Genomic DNA, 19,612 nt, shown 5'->3' with positions numbered 1-19,612 from the left:
ACGACAGTGAGAGGCCCGCGTACTGCGCAAAAAAAAAAAGAAGACACAACGACTAATCAGGACGAGATTTACATGCAGAAAGAAACCCCACCTGTTTGTTCACTAATTTACTCAATTACTGTGATCATTAATTTGGATATTTAACAAGACGAATCAAGGATGATTAAGCTGTTAGGAGTCTGGACACTTGTTCAGCAAAGACAAAGGATGTAAGACAGCTGCCTTCACATGCTGGAAGGTCATCAAGAGACAATGGAGAAGAAGTTGTATCCAGTGTTGCTCTGAAACTGGACTATCTAATGGGAGCACCTGACTATCTGTGGCTAAAGGAGGTTAATTATAGTCAAATAAAATCATGAATAGAGCCCTCAGTCACACCAGCCACACTTCACGTGCTCCACGGCCACATGTGGGCAGTGGCTACCATCTTGGACAGCGCGGATACAGAGCATTTCCATCAATGGGGAAAGTCCCACTGGCCATTGCTGCGTCAAAGGTGGGGCAAGTTTCAGCAGATGGGAAATTGTACAAAGTAGACTTAATCCAGTCTATAGAAGAACTTGGCAAAAATCACAACTGTCCAGTCTGGGGAGAGGGGGTCTACAAGGAAAGAACTAAGTCATGAGAGAGAAGGAAGTTCCCTTCCAGAGAAGTTATTCTGCTGGAAAGTGACCTGACAACAGCCCTTCAGTCTCAAAATCCTATGATTCTGTGAACCACAGATTCTGTTGTTCCATTAGCACAAGAAGTTCACATTCATGTTGAGAAAAAGGTAAAGGAAGGGAGAGGTGGAAGGGCACCTGCTTAACAGGCATCAGTAGATGATCCTAATCCAAGTAGAGGAGATTCCGGGACTAATCAAAATTCTTCAGTGATATTCCAAACAGGAACCAAAGCTGACACCTCCACCCCAGCCAACCCCCAGCAGTCAATGAACATAAAATAAAAATTAAACAAAAATAACCAATACACCCAGGAACAAGTGCAATCAGGTGACAGCTAAAAGGAAAGATTTGAGTAAACCGATGCATATGGGCAGAGGTTTTCGCCAGATCCAGCTTCCGTCTTCCCTTGATAAATGGCTTTGTGAGAACAGACTAATCCATCACAGTTTAACAAGCCTCTTGCTCCTTAATGGAGAAAACGTTTGTCCACTAAGCTTCCAGGTAACTGAGCGTGTGTCAGGGTCCCCAGGACACTAAATGAGGGGTGATTACCAGCTGTAGACACAAAGATAAAGTCCATATGATTATTTTAAAGAATTATAATTTGATTTAATTTATAAAACCACCTTTTAGGAATACATACATTACTAATTCCGTGAGGCCCATGGCTATTTCGTTTCAACAGAAATGTTAGCTCTTTTATTTAGCTCAAGGTTATTAAAAATTCCTGAGTCTAAGGTAGACAATTAAGCGTAACCTGTTGGGATGAGGTCCTAGAATAAGTCACAAGCTAATAAAAAGGCAAGAAGAGTCTCAGTAATGAGAAACCTAGGGTGAGAATTATTCTCACTGTAATAGTGAGGAAAAAAGTTAATTTGAGGGCAGTTGAGACCTCAGGTATATATTACATTCTGAAGGAAGACACACTAAAGTGACATCACCTGCCCCTCGGAGGAATCATGCAGGAATCTAGCTGAACCAGTCTCTGTCCTGTGATTAGGGATGAAAATATTCACAGGAATTCCACTGCCAGCAGCTTTTAGAGAAGAGCCATTTTTAAATTTTATTTTAAAAAAATTTTATGGCAGTATAGTTGATTTACTATGTTGTATTAATTTCTGCTGTACAGCAAAGTGATTCAGTTATACATAGGTATATTCTTTTTCATATGCTTTTCCATTACGGTTTATCCCAGGATAGTGAATATATTTCCCTGTGCTCTACAGTAGGACCGCTTTGTCTATCCATTCTATATATGATAGATTGCATCTGCGAATCCCAAACTCCCAGTCCATCCCTCCCCCACCGCCCTCCCCCTTGGCAACAATAAGTCTGTTCTCTAGGTCTGTGAGCCTGTTTCTGTTTCATAGACATGTTTGCGTCATATTTTGGATTCCACATGTAAGTGATATCATATGGCATTTGTCTTTAGAGAAGAACCAATTTAACCAGTGAAAGATGCCTCCCTCCTTGGTGGGAGCCTTCTGGGGACACCAGTGACCCGGGGCGGGTGAAGAGAAGCAGCACCTCCGAGCTCGATGAGGGCACGTCTCTCCTCCAACGGTGTTATAAAGATTGAAGCAGAAGCAGAGCTGACAGGGCTCTGGCTCTGGGCTTCCCTGGCCTGAGATCGGCCTGCAGCTGCTCTGCATTATCATCTGGGGAGCAGATGGGACTGGGGAGAAAATTACTGACCGAAGCCTTGTCCCTAGTGCACACACATCACGCCAACGAGGGCTGCCCGGGCCGGCAGCTGTGCACCTGCGATCCTGCCTCCTTGCATTCTGCTTCAGGCCTCTGGCCAGTTCCCAGCATGGGGTACTGAAGCAGATGGCCCTGTGTATGTGCAAGCGGCCACCTCTGTCGGCTGCTGAGACGGGGCACACAAAGCAGTGAAGTGGGAGAGACAGTGACGGACGGAAAAGATGGCCCGGGGCAGGAAGATGGGTCCCCGCCCGACTTCACCACGCTGACCGCCCCCGGCACGTGGGACCAGGCAGCTCCAGGCCTGCAGATGGCACGCTCCTCTTCTGTGAGGTGGCGGGCTGGTGGGACCGCCCTGGAAAGGTCCACTTCAGCTCCATGACTCCATGACGCTGTTTTGGCCGAGGGGCTGGGACGCTGGGGATGCAGACATAAAACCAGCCCCCTCCGCGTGGCCGCGCATCACCTCCCGGCTGGGCTGTAGGCACAGGTATGCTCTTCTGCACGGAGGAGGGCAGGGATTAGAGCCAGGTACCCGTGGAGGTGCATGGGGGGTGGGGGTCGGGAGGGAGATGTAGCACTGGCCTCGGCAGGCGGTAACGAGAATCCAAACGGGCAGCAGCAGTGGAAATGGAGGGAGAGGAACAGGGGTCCAAGTCTGTGGGGCCAGTCATGCAATTCAGTTCGATTCAGGTATGAGGCGGCCACACAATAACCCTAGCCAGACAGGACGGTGTAAGCCGATGGCCTGTGACTTACAGGGAGAGGCCATCTGGATGTGGCAGAACTGACGTCAGGATGGGACGTGGGCTCCCCTACCCTGCAGGGTCAGTTGTGATGTCCCGATGATAAACACAACAAGAATTACCACCCTGGTTGTCAGAGTCAAACCCTCAACCATTGCGCTGCCTTCTGTGGTGGAATACAAGCCATGATTTAGCAAGGACTCATAGGACCGTCCATTTCCCATCTTTCCCTTTCTTGAGCTGTGGCACTGGTTCATTCATCCGTCCATTTATTCAACTAATACTTGCTGATCATTCATTACCTGCCAGGTGCAAAGGGAATCAGGCCACCTTTCAGGTCCGGGGGGACTCGCAGCTCAGGGACGGGGAGACAGGTGTGTTTAACAGTTTACCGAGTTCCATGTGATGCCGGGCCATCTGTGGAAGCGTCCATAAAGAAGTTAAATTTCTGAATGGAAGAGGTCCCAGTTGGACAAGGTCGAAAAGGAGATCCAGAAGCAGGAAATAGCACGTCACTAGTTGCCAGGGGCCGGGGTGGAAGAGGGCCTGAAGGCAAAGGGGCAGCATGAGGGGGTTTTCCAGGGGGATGGAGCCGTTTAGGATCCTGATTTGCGGTGATGGTTACACAAGTCTACACAGGTTTTGAAACTCATAGAACTGTACACCCCCCCAAAAGCTATAAACATTAAAAAATGAGAAAGAAAAAATTCAATTTTTCGTCATGTTATATATAAACTGAAATACAGGTAGATACTTCAGATGGGTCGAGAAGCATCGTAACCAGAGTCCACCAAAGGCAGCAGTTCTGTGTGCATTCTGAGTTGAATAATTACAGAGATCAGCCACAAAGTGTTTTTAAATATTTATGACATTAAAAGCCTCTTCAGTACGAGAGGCTTTAAAAGATATTTCAGCACAACATCTCTCGTACACGCGCAGCTTAACAAAAGTGCATTTGAGTCAGGGAATTGGAATCGTGGGAGCTGACACTGTTCGCCGCCACGATGGGCTTCCTGGGCAATGCAGTCCATCCTCACCTGTGCTCACAGCCCAGGAGGCTTGAGTGGTCATGAGCCACCATGTGGAGGTGGGGCTGGGGTCTTCCATTTGCGAACTGAAGACCAGCGGGGGATCCGTTAAGGGACTGCCAGCATGCAAGGTCATCTTTGAGGATCTTCAAGTCCAGTGGGGGTGGAGGCCAATCAGCCCGCAACTGGAAAACTGTGAAGTGCTGTGGACCCTGTGGTCTGTACAGGGGGCACGGGCGCCCTCTTGCACACTCTTCCTACGGGAGGGATATGCAGGAGCTCTGGGGTGACGGAGGTGGGGGTGGCAGTGTTCCTCGCAGAGAGAACTTCAGGGGTGAAGGCGAAGGCCAGAGGGAGGTCTGGTCATGCAGGGGCTGAAACAGGTCTGGACGTCACAGATGGAGATGTGTCAAAGCCAAAAGGACCACTTCCTGAAAGCGATACCGAGGATGCGGGCAGGAAGATGTGAGGGGAAACCAAGGGATGGAAACTGGGGACTGGGATAATCTGACTGGCGCATTGGAGGTCACCCTGAAGGCAGGTTGGAGAACAGGTTAAATCTGTGGGCTCTGGGGAGGGAGGCCTAAGGCAAAGAGGCCCTTTGGGAGGCGAACGTAGTTCTTAGGCAACAAATAAAGGTGGGCTTCCCGGGGCAGCAGCAATGGGGGAAGATGCAAGTGGGCATATTCAAAGGCAAGGGCGCAGTGACGATGCCAGGTGGTGGAGGGGGAGGATGCAGGCGCAAGGCCTATGCCCAGGGCCCTGGAACTAGGGGCTGGTGGTGCTTATCCCAACGCACTAACATGCGGGACACAGAAAGTGAGGCCAATTTGGGGTGTAGCTGATGAGTTCACTCTGCACATGAGGGGTCTGAGGTCTCTAGGGGCCCCCAGGAGACAGCAGAATATACGACCTGGAGACCAGTGAGAGACCTGGACCAGAACGTGATTGGGAGTCACTGTTGTATAGAAAAGCACGTCTCAAACTTCAGTGCACATACGAGTCTCGTCCAGGTCTACGTAAAGTGCAGGTTCTGATCCATTAAGGTTTTTTTTGTTTTGTTTTATTTATTTTATTATTATTATTCTTTTTTACCTTTTGGCCATACCCTGCAGCATGTGGGATCTTAGTGCCCCGACCAGGGATTGAACCCACGCCCTCTGCATTGTAAGAGCAGAGCCTTAACTACTGGACCACCAGGGAAGTCCCTGGTTCATGAAGGTTTGAGCAGGGGCTTGAGACTCAGGATTTCTAACAAGCTTCCTGGTGACACTTTTGCTGCCAGTTAGTGGACCACATTTTGGGGGGTGGCAACAGCCTGCACAGTAATTGCAGTTTTAGATAAAGTTGCCCAGGGCGAGTATGTCGCATGAGAAGGAAGAACAACCTAGGCCAAGACTCAGAGGAAAACCAGTTAAGTCTGTGCACTGGGTGAACCCTAACTGGGCAGGCACAGGAGAAGCACCAATGGAGCCTCTGGGGATTCGGGACCAGGGAAGTCAACGCAGGAAGGACTGGCGAGTAATCTCTGGTTCTGTCAAGAGTACCAGCCAGGGGAGGCTGGAGGAGGGTTGTGTTTTGGACTGAATGTTTGTATCCCCGACCTATTCATATACCGAAGTCCTAACCCCAATGTGACTGTATTTAGAGATGGGCCTGTAAGGGTGTAATTAAGGTTAAATGAGGTCACAAGGGTGGCCCCTGATTTGACAGAACTGGTGCTCTCATAAGAAAAGGCACCAGAGAGCTTGCACACACACCCCCCCAGGGAAGGCCCGTGAGGGCACAGCAAGACGGACGCCGCCTACAAGCCAGGAAGAGGGCCCTGACCAGAAATCGAATCTGCTGGCACCCTGACCTTCCAGCCTCCAAAACTGTGAGAAAATGAACTTCTGTTGTTTGATGCACCCAGTCTGTGGTGTTTTGTCCCAGCAGCCCGATTTGGGTGCCAGGAAATGGGTGCTGCTGTAGCCAATCCCTAACAACGTGGAGACAGCTTTGGAACTCGGTGATGCACAGGGGCTAGAGGAATTCCGAGGTGCCTGCCAGGAGAAGCCTGGGTTGCAGAGAAGGCACTGTTGGTAGAAGTGTGGACTGAAAGGCCGTTCTGATGAGGTCTCAGATGCTATTGGACACAGGAAGAAAAGCAACTCCTGTTGTAAAGTGGCAAATAATTTTGGCTGCACTGTGTTCCAGTCTTCTGTGGAAGATAGAGCTTGTGAGCCATGAAATTGGACATTCAGCTGAGGAGGTTTCTAAGCAGAATGTTGACAGTACAGCCTGGATCCTCCTGGTGCTCTTAGCAAAATGTGAAAGGAGCAAGATGAACTGAAGAAGGAATGGTTGAGAAAAAAGGAGCCAGAACTGAAAGATTTGGAAAGTTCTCAACCTGTGCACATTGTGAAAAGTGAGAAGGCTCATTCTGAAGCGAATGCTCCAGAGGTCCTGAAGAACCACTGATAAAGAGGCTGGCGTGGGTGTGAACCACGAACGTCATCGGCCACTCAGCAGTGGGCAGGAACAGAGATGGGGTTAAACCAGCAGAAACACTGCCCTCTAGGACTAAGGGCACAGAAAAGACGGGGCAGAATGAGAGGCAATGCCAGACCTCTCAGATTCTACAGGAAGGGACCACAGAGCTATCTGGCTGCAGACGCGCTCCAACCTTCGAGAAAAGGGATGAGAGACCCTGGAGGCAATTCAGAGATCTTCAGGGCTGGGGTCACCTCTCCAGTTTGGGGGGCCAGGATGCCCCGCCTAGGGTATCAGGGGCAGTGCCCCCCTGCTGAGAGCCGTGAGGGTGATGCTGCCACCCCACCAGGCCCAGGAGGAGGAGCGTGGACCCGAAAAGGATTATTCTGGGAACTTAAGATATAAAGGAACTTGCCTTGCTAGGTTCTGGGCGTTCGTGGAGCCGGTGACCCCTTTCTTCTTTCTGATTTCTCTCATTTGGAATGGGAATGTCTAGCCTATGGCTGTCCTACTGCTGTATTTTGAAAACACATAACTTGTCTGGTTTCACACGTTCACAGCTGGAGAGGAATTCTGCCTCAGGGTGAATCATACTTGGAGTCTCACCCACACCTGATTTAGATGATGTTTACGTGAGACTTTGGAGTGAGACGTACAGCTGAGGTTGGGATGAGTTAAGACTTTCCGGGCTGTTTGGATGGGATGAATGCACGTGAGAAGAACATGAATTTGGGGGGACTGGGGGTGGAAAGCTATGGAAGCTGTGCTCCCTCAAAATCCATATGTTGAAGTCCTAATCCAATGTGACTCTACTGGAGATGGGCCCATAAGGAAGTACTACTAATGTGAGAAACTCAGTATCTGGCAATGGGGCTCCTCCCTGGGAAAGTGTTCTCTCGTCTAAGCATTTTGTTCCAGGCTATACAGGGAGTTTATCCTCCTTTTCCCCAGGGCGTCCCTAGGGTCCTGTTGATAACTCGCTGCTGTGCTCAGAGGGATACTTAAGATGTGAAGCAGCTCTCATGCTCTTGCTTTCCTAACCCTTCCTAGGTTTTCACTCAAGATCCTCTTTTCGCTCAGCGGTTCAGAGGGAATGTGCATTTAAGTACATGTGGATGGACTGGCCCCAGGACCTGTTTGCTCCCTTCCTGTCTGCTCCTGTCTGGGCCTCCTCTCATGCCGGACCCACATGCTTTCATCCCCTTGGGCTGCCTGGTGACCCTCAGCAGCGGATGTGACTGGTACTTAAGTCACATCAACCTGGAAGGCAAGTTTGCCAACAGCATCCTCCTACCTGGCTTTTTAAGAATACCCGGAGGCCGTCAAAACTCTTGGTTAATTCAGGACAGGGGCAATTAAGTAAAAATGACTGTTGTGACATTATACAGATTAAACTATTGGATGATTTCACTAATTCTTTCTTATCTTCTCATCCAAGGGATCATGTAATCAGAGCTAAGTAGCAGCCAAATTCTACTCATGAATTTCAGTCCCTTCACCTTTCCTCATTCCAGTGTCAAGGAAAGAAAGGGATTTCCTTCTCTCGATGATTCATTATCTTTGGTAGCTTTTTGGAAGCCAAAACAATTTCAGAACCTCTCAAAGCTGTGGTGCGTACGTCAGGTAGAGAGCTGGATTATGGAGCGGTGAAGACTGGCTCACTCTCCTCCTGCTTAAAAGGATGACTACCTTTCCAGTGTATAACTTCTTAATTATACAACAGCTGGCGATGCTGTTGGAAGAATAACACCGTACACTCCCCTCTCCTCTCTCCCCTTTAGTGGAAATTATGTACTACCCCTTCACACGCATGTACACACAGGCGCACACACATCAACACACAAATCCTGCAAACACCAACACTTCGTCTGTTAAGCTGGCACCACCATCCGGTGGAGGCAAGTCACTGAAAGGCCCAGGGTGGCACCCAAGTTAGGAATGCTTCAAGCCACGCACCGCTTCTGCTCATTAATTTCTACAGATTCAAAAACTGTGGTTACTGGCTTGGCTGCAAGTCCCACCATAGCAGGTGCCTCAGTAAAACCCGCCAAGTCTGGATATTCGTGTGCGTTATCACACGACAGAGCAACACTGAAGACTTCCCTCTCTTGCTTTCAGGCTTTTTGCTACAATAACACTCAGGAGTAAAGAAACCCAGTAAGATGGAAAAAGACTACAGAAAATTAAAACCTATTGTTTAATTAAATTCCAAATTCCCAAGGTACTTGCTGTACCATGCACAGAGTGTATCAGGGGGTTTTCCCAATTACACAGCTTACTTACTGTGGGAAACATGAAGAAAGAAGTGGGAACCCAATAAACTCTTGAAAATGACATTCAAGAAAGTCTGCCTGTTATTATAAAAATTGCAAGTTTAGCTGCCTAGAGAAAAAGCAAAAGCATGTCCTAACCTGCTTCTAGAAATGGGTTGTCTCGTTTTCACCCCTGAACTAACATGGCGATGTGTGTGCTATTGGTAATACTCGGAATGGCATCTTCATAACGTTCTGTTAAGTCATTTTCTTTGATGGCAGCTGGAGCTGAAAATCACAAATGGAATTGGTCCTAAGTTAAAACAATGATTAATTCGTTCAAGTTTTAAGTAACATAAAAATGCTCTAACCACCAAGGAGAGAGAATGAGCCCCGTAAGAGCCTCTGAGCCCTAATTGTTGTTTGGAGGCCCAGCAGCTCGGGTCCATATTAATTAGCTCTGAGTCTCTGCCTATAATTGTTTTGAATGAGCTCACCCACGATAATGGACTGCTGAACCGGAAAGAAGAAGAGGTCTTTCCCAAGAATTTGAGTCATTCTTTTCCCCCTCACTACATCACAATGATGGCCATTCATAATAAAAGCAATTAAGGGTTCTCTCTTTCCTACCTCCCCGTGCCCCTCCGAAAACCCACTCTTCTCATTTCCATTTCTTTGTTTCTTTTATTACTCATTACACAACTTCACTGGTTAACTGGGACTGCTCAGAGACCCTCCTCCAGCTGGTGGTCTTTGGGAACGACCAGCACAACATCATCGCTGCCGCCCAGACGCTGCAGCAGCCACCTCCTCAATACCCTCTCTTCACAGATGCTCAGCGTCCGCTGCCAGGACCATCCTCTGCTTCTCAAACCCTCCGCCATGCCCTCCGAGACACCCGCCCTTTGACTAGTGGCCTCTTCCTGAATGCTGTCCCTTCCTCCCCGTGCCTTCGCTGACGCCAGGCTCTCGGCGGGTCACAGCGCCCTCTCTTCAATGGAGCATCTCTTTCACCTCACCCTCACCTTCCCACATACCAAGGGCTGGAACATGTAGGAGAAATGTCCTCCCCCACCCGTCCCTGAATCCTCCCTCCTCTCCCAGGTCACACCCCCCAACTTCCAGTACGTGTGTCCTATACCGTTAGCACCCTGGCCCCTCACCTGTCTTTCTTTCTTCCATTGACCTTGTCATCACGAGGCACGACCTGCAGCTTCTCACATGCACTTTCTGATAACGACACTTCTGCTGCCTTTGCTCACCCTTCCTCCCCTCCAGGTTTCTGACCCAACCAAAGACCCCCCCACTTTCTACCTATGGCCCCTCCTGGCTTTACTTCCCTCCATGGGCAGGTGAGTTTCCATGGTCCATCACGATAATCACTCCTTTGAAAACACCCTTAACTCCCAATTTCACTCACCTGACAAATTCCAGCCCCAGATGACACCAGGGGACTGAGGATGGGGCAGGTAAGTGCTCCTGGGGAAAAGCACGTACCTGGCGGTCTGCCTTCACGGCATCCTCATCGGTACAAACCCCACAAGCCTGCTAATCCCCCAGCTGTTAAAGGTGAGGCTTTCTTCCAGCGGGCTGAGACGCCAGCTCGTCCTTTTTGGCTCTTCAGACCCCCCACTCCTCTGTCATGGCACTTACGCATTATTGGGAAAAATAAAAGGATGCATCAAAGGAAACTCAATGATCCTGCTGCCACTTTGCCTACAGACAAACAAGCCTCTTCCTCCACCGGGAAGTGTCCCTTTCCTGTGGTCAGAAGGCCCCAGAGAGGGTGGGAGGGGGCACAGTGAGTTCAAAGGTCCTGAGGTCAGGAGGGGCGTGGCATGGTGGAACCACAGAGGAGGCGACATGGCTGCGAAGAGCAGGCGGAGGCGTGTGTGGGGTGGGGCCTGGGGCCTCCGTGAATTGGAGCAGGCCACCAGTCTCAGGTGAGAGCCAGGGGGACAGAGACCCACGTGATCCTATTTATGGATGTCTTAAGGTTATCTGGCCACACTGGAGAGATCGGCTGGAGAGGGGCCCGAGGAGAAGCACAGAGGTCAAGTAAGGGGCTACTCTTAATTGCCGGGTGTGCAAGGTCAGAGGGCACAGGCTACCAGTTGTTACAACCACTCAAACTGCACGCCCAGTCCTGCACGCACGGCCGCATTAGGACTCCCTGCTGCCTGTAGCTATGCCAAGACAGCCTCTTTATACGACACTCCAGGGTAGAAACAAGTATTTCCAGCACCTACAGACACTCCCCGCCAATACTGATCACTACCCTTCTGCACCCATGGAGTGCTTCAGGTCAGTTCAACACTCTTTCTCCCCTCCAGCCAGAGCGACACAACACACACACACACACACAACTACCTTAACAATGTTTGCATTCTGTTGAGAAAAGAACCATCGTTTGGGTCGCATTTTTCCTATGTCTAATTTTGTGCTTTTAAATTTAGCTCTAAAACTTGAACAGAAAGACGTATAAAAATAAACAACAAAACAAAAAACCAAAATTCTGTGTGCATGCATCTTCAACCAGTTTTGTGTTAACACAACGACAACAACAAACAAACCAAAATCAGGCTAAGAGGCTTCAATTTCAAAAACAAACAAAAATCATCAACCACGACCAAACTTCTGTCAAGGGAAGAACGTACTGTCCTCTGAGACAGCGAGCAGAACCGTGACATCGCCTCAGAGTCCCCCAAGCACTCTGACTGACCGTTGGACTTTCACAACCTGGTGCGACCACGTGCAGCGCTTCACGAGCTATGTGAACACATATTCCAAAAGTCATACGACAGTTTTCAGTGGTCTAACAGAGGAAGAACCACAGACAACTGGGCCTTCAGTAGTTAAAGAGCAAAATACCAAGGTGCCAACAAATCAAGGCGAGCAATTTCTCTTATAAATTCTGCTGCTGGAGGGAAGATGGTTGGAACGGAGACCCTGCATTTAATCACAGAACAAAGGGACTTCTGAGAAATGCTGGTGGGGGTCTGAGGGGCTCTTCCAGGCAGTTCTGGGACAGCATCTGCCCGGAGGCAATGTGTCCCACCTCCTGCCATCCCCGAGGCTGCCCAAATGCCGGTGACCTAGACCCTGCCCCTCAGAGTTAGACCTGTGGGCAGCTGCAGAGGGAGACGGAGACCTCCTTGCAATGCTGACCTCAGCCTTGACACATGGAAATGTGCAAGGGATTCATCCAGCAAGAACACTGGGATCAGCTGGTTCTCAGAGACGGGCCCAGAAAAGGCTCGGCAGACAACGCAGAAAAGATCAACAGCACAAGAATTAAGAAACTCATTTCCCTTAGTCAGGATGGGGCAAAGATTTCATCAGTTCTTCTAATGAGGAAGGGCTGGATGGTGGCAAACATCAGAAGCACACAACAATAACTACATTCGTTGCAATATAGGAACTCATATACTCAGAATTACATGACTTGATTTGTAATAGAGTTATGTCAGTCCATAAGTATGGGTTCAATAATTTATAGCCAATCCTTTGTGGTTATAAAGCCTCAAGTTATTTTTAAAAATTAACTCTCATAGACATAGGTAAATGGGTACCTCCCCCTGACAGCTGCGTTGGAGTTTCTGGAATTCAGCTGAGGTTCACCTTAAAACAAACAGCCTCGATCAGACTTGTCCGTGTTTGGCTACTTTTCAAGCTCCACGTGAATTATAAAGTTCATGGTCCCTTAGATGGCAAAATGAGCTACATCAACTCACCACAAGGGCAGGAAAAGGGTAACAATTTCTCATATGTGAAAACAGCTTCAAATTCCCGCAGTGAGAAGCTCCAGCATCAAATCAGCTTTTCTCAGGTCTGAGTGGGATGCCTGTCGGTGGGGGGGAGGGGGGGAATTGAGCACCTAGGGGCTGTACACCCCTCCCCCCTCCACTGAGGAGGAAAGATGCTGGAAGCCAAGGGACCACAAACTTGTCTGTGTCACCAGCACCTACCATCGATCTCTGAGAAAAGCAAAGAGAGAGCAGGTCTGTGAGTTGGTTCAAAGTTTTAAGTGCTAGAGACCCAAGGAAAATGCCACTTTCTGCCTCTGTAGGAAGGAAAAATGCCCAAGGCTGATTAAGCCCCACACGTGGATTTCCAGAGCCTCTGTGCCATGGACCACAGGCAGGGGTTACTAGGGATGGCTGAGAGACACAAAACTTCACAAAAGGGGGATGGGCGAGGGAGGGACTGGGAGTTTGGGATTAGCGGATGCAAACTATTATACGTAGGATGGATAAACAACAAGGTCCTACCGTAGAGCACCAGGAACTACATTCACTATCCTGTGATACACCACAGTGGAGAGGAATACACACACACACACACACACACACACACACACGCACGCGCGCGTAACTGTACACCTGAAACTAAACTAACACAACATTGTAAGTTAACTATACTTCAATAAAAATAAATTTTTTAAAAACTTGACAATAGCGACACCTGGGTATGGATGTGAATGCCACCTCCAGGAGCCTATATTTAGAATAACAAATGATTTGATTAACTTCCTCAACTAGTAAGCCGTGTCATCACTAACTACTAATATGCAATCCTTAGAAGACAGAAAGAACATAATAATATTTCTTTGTACACTCTCCTTTTTCAGCACAAAACTTTAAAAAACTCTTTAAAATATGTACCAGTAATCCAAGAGAAATGTATCCACATTTAATGGCCTAATGATTTCTCACTGTATTCTAATTTTATTGCTAAATTTGAGACTCCAGAAGCAGTTAGCATTAAAAAAAAGAGTATGTTTTCATTTGGGTTCCCAAGAGAATCATAGGAATACTGCACTTCCCTGGATTTATGTAGCATTCCACCAAGCATGAAAATATAACAATAAAAAACTAAAATAATAACAAGAAATTACATGGATAGAACCCCACTGTATTCAAGGTCTGGGTTAGGCATCTTCTTATATCATGAATTTAATTTACACAGTAACCCAGATAGCTAAGTGATCCTCCATGTCGGTTTCATAATATCCCTAAGTCACTAATGAACACGACAGCATCTCCATTTCTCTGACGGAAGAACCACAGAAGTCTGGGCCACCTTAGGTCATCAGCAAGTCACTTGCAGAGGACCGATGAGAACTTGGTTTTCCTGCCCCAAGCAGAGCTCTCTCTAGAGGCTATAATCACACCTCCTGGCTCCTCTAACTTCTTGGAACTTTGGGAGCCATGTAAGGAAGGAAGGAACTCATTATACTCTTTAAGCAGATATATCATGTCCTTTCAGCAGATTGTAGGCTCACTTAGTGCAAAATAAGTATGAGCAGCTCTACTTTCTTAGGCTCTGATGGTATCATAGGAAGCTCCTGGAAAGGCTCTCAACCATCCCCCCTCTCCTGGTGTTCACTCTCTTGTGAATCTCCTCCCCCAGAGGGCTGGACACAGGGACTCATTTCTCACAAATGGACTCTGGTGACAGTGAGGGTACATGAGGTCACAAACACTGTGACCTCCATCCTACTGACACTGTCTGGGCTCCTCTTCCGTGCTGCTCTGTCCCATGGTGAGCCCTGTGGTGCAAGGACCTGGGGACAGTCTCTGGGCCAATGAGAAACCCAATGGCCATGAAAAACGGAACCCTGTCAAGAATCACACAGGTAAACTCGGAAGCGAGTCCTTCCCCAGTCGAGCCTTGAGGTGAGCCTGCAGCTCAGATGACACCTGGATTCCAGCCCATGAAAGACCTGGCATCCAGCTAATGAAAGACCTGGCATCCAAGGATCCAGCTAACCTGAGTCCAGATTTCTGATCCACAGGAACCATGAAATTGTTAATGTTGTTTACCTTAAGCCACTACGTTTTGGGGTAGTTTGTTATGTAGCAACAGGTAGCTAAAAGAGATAAACTGATATGCACAAACTCACTTTGCTAATTCCATGACTGTGTGACTGGGATTTTATTTAGATCAGATGTTGGGCAAGATTTTATTGGGATCAGAACAATGTTCCACAGGTTTTGAGAACAATCACCCTGATTATCTCTTTTAAACAATGCAACAAAAATTGTCACAAATATTCACTGGCTCTTTCAGAAAATAATCTCTAAGGAAGAACATTTTCCAGATATGATTTCTCTTTCCTCTTTGAAAGTCACAAAACGTATTAATATTTGTTCATGCTCTAAGATATCACAGTTTAAATTTTTTTCTCCTTCCCAAAGAGTTTTAGAAACTTTTAACATTTGCCAAATATACTTCGATATGAAGGAACATGGCTGCTCTAATTAGATAACTTTGTTTTAAGGAAATTTACCCCTATTAGTACAGTTTAGTAAGTATAGTTAATATAGTTTTCAAATTAAAAGTAAAAAATTACTATACTCCCCAGTGTCTAGCTTGGTTTCAAGAGAACCCTTCATAAGCTATACATTGAGAAATGCTATGAAGTCCTATACATAAAAAAACAAAGTAACACTCAGTTAGGAAACACTGGCTCTTTGGGGCAGGCATGATCTTTCCAGCAGAAATGAGATAATGTAAATAAACACATTTTGCAAACTACAGGACTGGTACCACATAAATAAAACATGATATTGTTTATTATTTTCCAATTCCAGAGACATTAATGAATCTATAGGTATCTAATGCCTGGATAAATGGAAAACTGTGCTTGGGTTTACTCTTTCTCCAATCTAATTGATAACTTTTTACATAAAAAAGCATAGGGTTGACATAGTTTAAATTAGCTGATTTGTAGATGTTCAGATCTATAACTAAGTTATAGATTTAATAAAATTAGAAGAGTTTAGTAGGAAAAAAGGTATGCTAATTACCATGATCTCCCATTTCCAGAATAAACATGGGCTGTTACTAAGATGTTTCACAAATAAGGTCTCTTCCTTTCATGACATAATTTTATCTTTTTGTGTATTTGATAAAATTTCAAGGACTTAAGAGTACATAAAATCACTTTGAATCCTAATCCAGAGCCAAAAAGTTCAGAGAGAGGATAATGCCACAAACATATCGGTTCGGCACCAAATATACACACATGGTCCTGGGCCAGGTCCTGAGGGCCATGTGGAGACAGGAGACAAAAAGACCTCCCTGCTCTCTGAACAGCTGACAACGTAAAAATGGGCAAATAAAACTAGTTTATGTCAAAGTGCTGGGAACTGATGCAACATAGCAATTAGTCTAAATAACTGAAGGAAGAAATACACAATACAGACTACTTGCCTGCATAGTCATATGTACAGTAACTGCTCAGTACTTGAAAACTATTAAGGGTTACTTCTTTGATTCATATTAAAAGTATCCATTTCTATAGATTTTTTTACATAGCACACATTTTCAATACTTTAATCATTTTTATAGTTTAAAATATAGCTGAATCCACTCCAAATTTTTTACATTTTCCCTCAGTTGAGAAAACAAACTGAACACAGTTCTACCGCAAAGGCCAAGGGACGGTGAACAGGGAGAAAGGGTTAGTCAAGGTTCTTGTTTACAGCCAGTGCTCAGCATGGTGAAGACTCAGATTTAGCAGAATGTTCTTTCCCTAAATGGTTATCGGTGGCAATGGGATCCCAGGGCACAGTTTCCAGAGGAGCACTGGGAGAAAGGAGGAGGATGGTAGAGAATTCTACGATGGACAGAACATAGGGTCCTAGGCTAGATCAACGTATTCCAAGTGAGCAGATAGGAGAACCTCTTCTAAAAGATTCTGAAGAACAAATATAAAACTTTGTTTTCAAGTCTTGAGGAGCAGGAAGCTCATTACCAAACAAGGTAACTCATCCCACTGTTGGGATCCTCTCATCATTAAAAGATTCTCTGGTAAGATGACCCGAAATCTGTCTTTTTGTGCTTTTCTCACTCAGGTGTTGGTTTTGTCTCCCTGGAGCAACTGAGAACAAATTCATTACCCCATTCCTATGAAAGTCCTTCAAATATCTACTGGGATTTTTCTCTTATTCAGGGGTGGAGGTTACATTTTTGCTAGCTAACATGGGTGGCGAAAGGAGCTGGAATACTCTGAGCCGTGGACATTATGCTTAGAGGTATGTAGGGCTGGGTGTAGGATGTGCAGAGTCCCAAGGCTAAAAGTTGGTTTTCAGTACATTAAGTTCACTGACTTCCCTGATCAAACAGATAAAGCTGACCAGTTGTTCCAAAGGATCCAGATGGATAAAAAGAAAACTTTTACATAACGGACATTAAAAAAACTAGTAAATGGAAAATTTAAGATAGAGAATTAAAAAAAGATCTACTTTTGGAGGAATAACTCTCCAATTGAAATTTTAATTGAGACTGAAATCTCCAAGAAATAATCCAGTTGTCAATAAGTAACTTTTAGAAGAAATTCTAAAATTTCTAGAATTAGAGTTGCATCTCTATGCAAACCCCAGCTTCCTCGTTCGCATGTAACTTGACAAACTGGGCTGTCTCATGCCAGGGGAAGAAGATTCTCTCAAACTCACCAAGGAGCTACTCAGCCCTGAATGATGACACAGGTACCATTACATCTCACAGAAGCTTCACCAAACTCTAATTAGAACAGTCTCAAGAGAACTAGAAAGGCAGTGGAATTCTACATTTTATTTGCCAGAGAATAAAGTTCCACTGATGCACATTTCTAAAGCTGCTATCTCTTACATGCTGAACATCTGTTTCACTTACACAAATACATTTCACCTTCTTGCTCATTTAAAGAGCCAAAATGAATTCTAAAATATTAGTATGTTAAAAAAAAAAAAGCCTGAGTTTTAGGCTGCCACTAAAGACCAGGGTGAGATTTTATACAAAATTCTGGCGAAATTTAATGGGAGACTCACATAGAAAGTGCTTAAAACAGGGGTTTATATAATGAAAGTGATAGTTCAAGTCTTCTCTAGAATACTGTGATGGCTAGGAGATCAATAACAACTGCTTTTAATTTAGGGAGAATCTGGCATTCAGTTTTTGTTCTTAGGATAGAATGTATGGCGTGACTGAGAAAAATGGCAAGAAAAATAATTGCATGAAAGGGTAAAATAAATCTCTCCAAAAAGACAACTTCTCTTGGGCTTCCCTGGTGGCGCAGTGGTTGAGAGTCTGCCTGCCGATGCAGGGGACACGGGTTCATGCCCCGGTCCGGGAAGATCCCACGTGCCCCGGAGCAGCTGGGCCCGTGAGCCATGGCCGCTGGGCCTGCGCGTCTGGAGCCTGTGCTCCGCGGCGGGAGAGGCCACAGCGGTGAGAGGCCCACATACTGCAAAAAAAAAAAAAAAAAAAAAAAAAAGACAACTTCTCACCATCTCACCAAGAAAATCTTATGAAATAGGCCCTAAAAGTAGTGATTTTTTTTTTCTCTGCCAAAAAGATTTTCATACCTTTCCTCTCTCCTAGGTGGCAGTGTGGCATAAAAAGAGACTAACCCAGGACCCACCAACTACTACAGGATTCAAAGATCACTAAGAATAGAGATTCAAGGAAAAATACTTAATAAGGTATTAGCATAAAGAAACTTTTTTTTTAATAAATAGAAAAGAGCAGTACTCACTGGTTCCACGTTATATGAAAAAAGAGCATACTCTCTATCTGGAGATATTTCATATCTGACAGCTCTTAACGATTCCTAAAAGAAAAAAACAAAGAACAAAGAATTTTAAAGTATTACGTATAACATAACTCAAAATCTTGTAGTGAAACTGTGTCTGTGGTGCCATTTTCAAAATTTGCTAATAAAATTAGTATGGAGCCAACTTGCTAAAGTCTATTAAAAATGGCTATATCCTTTTTTGTTGACCGAACAGTGTTCAGTTAATTAATGCTATTTTACATTTTATTTGTAGTTTTTTTCAAATTTCAACCAAGCACATTGTATCTGCTGAAAGAAATCAGTAGAAATAAACATAAAAACAAATAACCTTTTCACACAAGACTCCCAATCTCTCTGTATCTTTAAACACACTTTCCTTTGCTCATTCTTATACTTAGAAGCTTCTATTAAGCAGACTTGTTCCTAAAATAGAATCACATTCCACACATGATTTGGCAACATGCCTCTTCACCTTCATGGATTCTGACCCACAAGTCAGTGGATAGAGGGCTATCATTTTTTCTTTCAAATTTCTTCAGAGCACACAGGGAATTTTACATAAATGAAATCACATTGAAAATGCTGTGTTTCCCTTCAACTTGCCCGTCTTCTCTGATGCACTCCCACTGCTGTACAGACCCTCATACCCACTAGAAAGAGCCTTATATTGTCAACTTGGCGTGTATCACTCTACAAATGATCATAGGACCACATGCAAGCATTAGATGTATAACCACAGCTAAAAATGACGTCACCTTACACAACACTCACCTTAGTTTTCTCACATAACAGTAAGTTAAGGTTTAGCCTGAATTAGTGCTCTTTAAAGCTTGCATACTATTCTATGGTGTGGCTATATCTTCATTCACTCAGTCCTTACTCAAGGGCAGTTACAGGAGGTTCTTGTTATTCATGGTAGTTACATTCTAGAAAGTCTCCACAAATCCTGTTCCTAGGGGAATGCAGAGTTAGGTTCCTGTGAGCCTCTGGTCACAGTGTTTTTGTCAACCAGTCAGTACCTAACCTTGTCTTAGGTGTGTTTCTGTTTGAAGACGTCTTACTGAGTATATATTTGCTTTCATCAACACAGAACTCATGGCTAACAACATGATAGCCTGTGCCTGAATGAAGCTCATTAATACATCTTTTCTCTGTAAGAAAAACAGCATCACAGCCTTCTTGA

General features: G+C 45.6%; 1 protein-coding gene across 5 annotated transcripts in view; it reads right to left on the bottom strand.

Moving 5' to 3' along the window:
• DPP6 (dipeptidyl peptidase like 6) overlaps positions 1–19,612 on the bottom strand; it is a gene marked incomplete at both ends in the record, with an annotated part of 1,078,039 nt that overhangs the window by 290,908 nt on the left and 767,519 nt on the right. For all 5 annotated transcript variants that reach the window (XM_082632824.1, XM_082632826.1, XM_082632823.1 and 2 more), the window contains one exon: positions 18,391–18,465. In XM_082632824.1, the coding sequence (XP_082488950.1) occupies positions 18,391–18,465 (75 nt within the window). The remainder of the gene's footprint in view (positions 1–18,390; positions 18,466–19,612) is intronic.

The sequence above is a fragment of the Mesoplodon mirus genome (genome assembly GCF_964341445.2).
Source record: "Mesoplodon mirus genome assembly, chromosome: 9".
NCBI lineage: Eukaryota > Metazoa > Chordata > Mammalia > Artiodactyla > Ziphiidae > Mesoplodon > Mesoplodon mirus.
The sequence above is the reverse complement of the archived record's forward strand: the minus strand, read 5'-3'. Positions and strand labels throughout refer to the sequence as shown.